The 2,048-nt window shown below is 40.3% G+C and overlaps 1 protein-coding gene across 1 annotated transcript; it reads right to left on the reverse strand.

Moving 5' to 3' along the window:
* Window positions 1–229: 229 nt before the first annotated feature.
* LOC103110307 (olfactory receptor 9I1) lies at window positions 230–1,165 on the reverse strand. Its single transcript, XM_007519480.1, has one exon. It carries the CDS (start codon window positions 1,163–1,165, stop codon window positions 230–232), a length of 936 nt encoding a protein of 311 aa, XP_007519542.1.
* Between the last annotated feature and the right edge of the window lie 883 nt (window positions 1,166–2,048).

The raw sequence follows: 2,048 nt of genomic DNA on the forward strand, positions 1-2,048 counted from the left end.
GTGGGCATTGGGGGCTTAAACCCTGGTCCTTGCACACTGTAACATGGACATTCAAGCAGGTGTGCCACCACCCATCTCAAAAAAACATTTTTCTCTATCTGAAATTTTTCTAATGCTCCTTATGACATCTGTTTACATCTAAACTCTTCAAGTTATGGTGGTGCTTATAAAGATATATTTATACTAGATCAAACCAGATCAAGAGTTATTTCACCTAGATTTATATGTTCTATGCTATGTGAAACCTACCAATGAGCTTTCTGAAGGCAGCTTTCACATCTTTGTTCCTCAGGCTGTAGATCAGAGGGTTCAACATGGGGATGACAACTGTGTAGAAAACAGACACCACCTTCTCTTCATCCAGGGATTTGCCTGAGCCACTACACAGATACATGAAGATGAGTGTTCCAAAGAACAAGGCCACAGCAGTGAGGTGGGAGGCACATGTGGAGAAAGTCTTGGCCCTGCCACCTGAAGACTTCATCCTTACAATGGCCTTGATGATGAGCAGGTAAGAAATCAAGATGACAAAGGCATTGGCCAAGATCACAAAGTTTCCAAAGAAGACAATGATAATCTCAGCATTTGTTGTGTCACTGCAGGAAAGTTTCAGCAGTGGTGGAAGGTCACAGAAGAAGAAGTTGATGAGATTGTCATCACAGAAGGAGAGGGTGAAGGTACATGTGGTACGCAGGATGGCTCCTGAGACCCCACAGACATAGGCTCCCATCACCAGACTCCAGCAGATTCTGGGATTCATGGCCACAGTGTAGAGCAGAGGGTTGCTGATAGCAACATAACGGTCATAGGCCATCACTGCCAGCATGAAACACTCTGTGCCTGCACAGATGGTGAAGAAGAAGAACTGGGCAGCACATTGGCCATAGGCGATGACTGTCTTGCCTGTGGCCAGTGTAAGCAGAATCTGAGGTGTGATGACTGAGGTGTAGCAGGCATCCAGAAGGGAGAGGTGACTCAGGAAGAAGTACATCGGTGTGTGGAGTTGGGTGTCCACTTGGATCAGAATGGTCATCCCCAAGTTCCCTAGCAGGGTGACTAGATAGAAACCCAGAAACACCAAGAAGAGGGGAATCTCCCAGCCAGGGTAGTCAGTGAAGCCCATGAGAATGAACTCAGTTACTGTGGTGAGATTATTCCTGGCCATGGATTCAAAGTAGATGAGGATCTGCAGACAAGAATGCAATTTCAGTCACTCTCAAAATTGACAGATTATTTATGTTCTTGTTAGAAGCATGGTTATATACCTGGTCTAATATTTAGAAGTTGTTTTTAGAAAATTCTGATAATTTCTTCAAAGGCATATATGTTTTTCTTCTCTATTTTTGGAGATGGTGCAATATTTTCTAATTATCAAATATTGTGTTAATGACAGAGACACATACACTCAGGCACTTTGTATGAATTTACTTAGCATCTACTGTAATTCCTTTGGATTGCTGGATTTTATTGTACTGTTTACTCAAGTTTTCTAATTAATGTTTGAGACCTCATCTGTGTAAAGGCATACCAGTTAACCTTCTATTTTGATCTGGAATTTCTTTATCACTTCATACAAAACTCAGAACACTACTTATTTCTAGATTTTGGTGGTGATTAGAATTGAATTTTGGAGTTATTAAGTGGAAGTCCAGTACACTACCACTTCACTTCCTACTTAGCCTTTATCTTTTCATATTAGATTGAGTTTTGCCACTTCAAGAATCTAACAAATTTATTTGTTTATTTCCTTACCTGAGCACTGGTCAACATTAGCTTATGTTGGTGATAAGGAATGAACCTGGGACCTTGGAGTTTCAGGCATGAAATCCATTTCCATAACCATTCTGATATCTCCCCACTCCTAACAAGAATTTAAAAGTCTTGTCTCTTGAATGTCTGATAGAAGTTGAGTGATGATGAATTTGTTCTTGATTCATCATCATATTCTTGACGATAAATTTGTTCTGTCCTATACCTTGGAGACATTTTTTCTTTTATAGTTTTTACCATCTGACATAATAAAATTTTCTTGGTTCAGTGCTATTAAT

This window comes from Erinaceus europaeus, chromosome 17, assembly GCF_950295315.1.
Source record: "Erinaceus europaeus chromosome 17, mEriEur2.1, whole genome shotgun sequence".
Lineage (NCBI taxonomy): Eukaryota > Metazoa > Chordata > Mammalia > Eulipotyphla > Erinaceidae > Erinaceus > Erinaceus europaeus.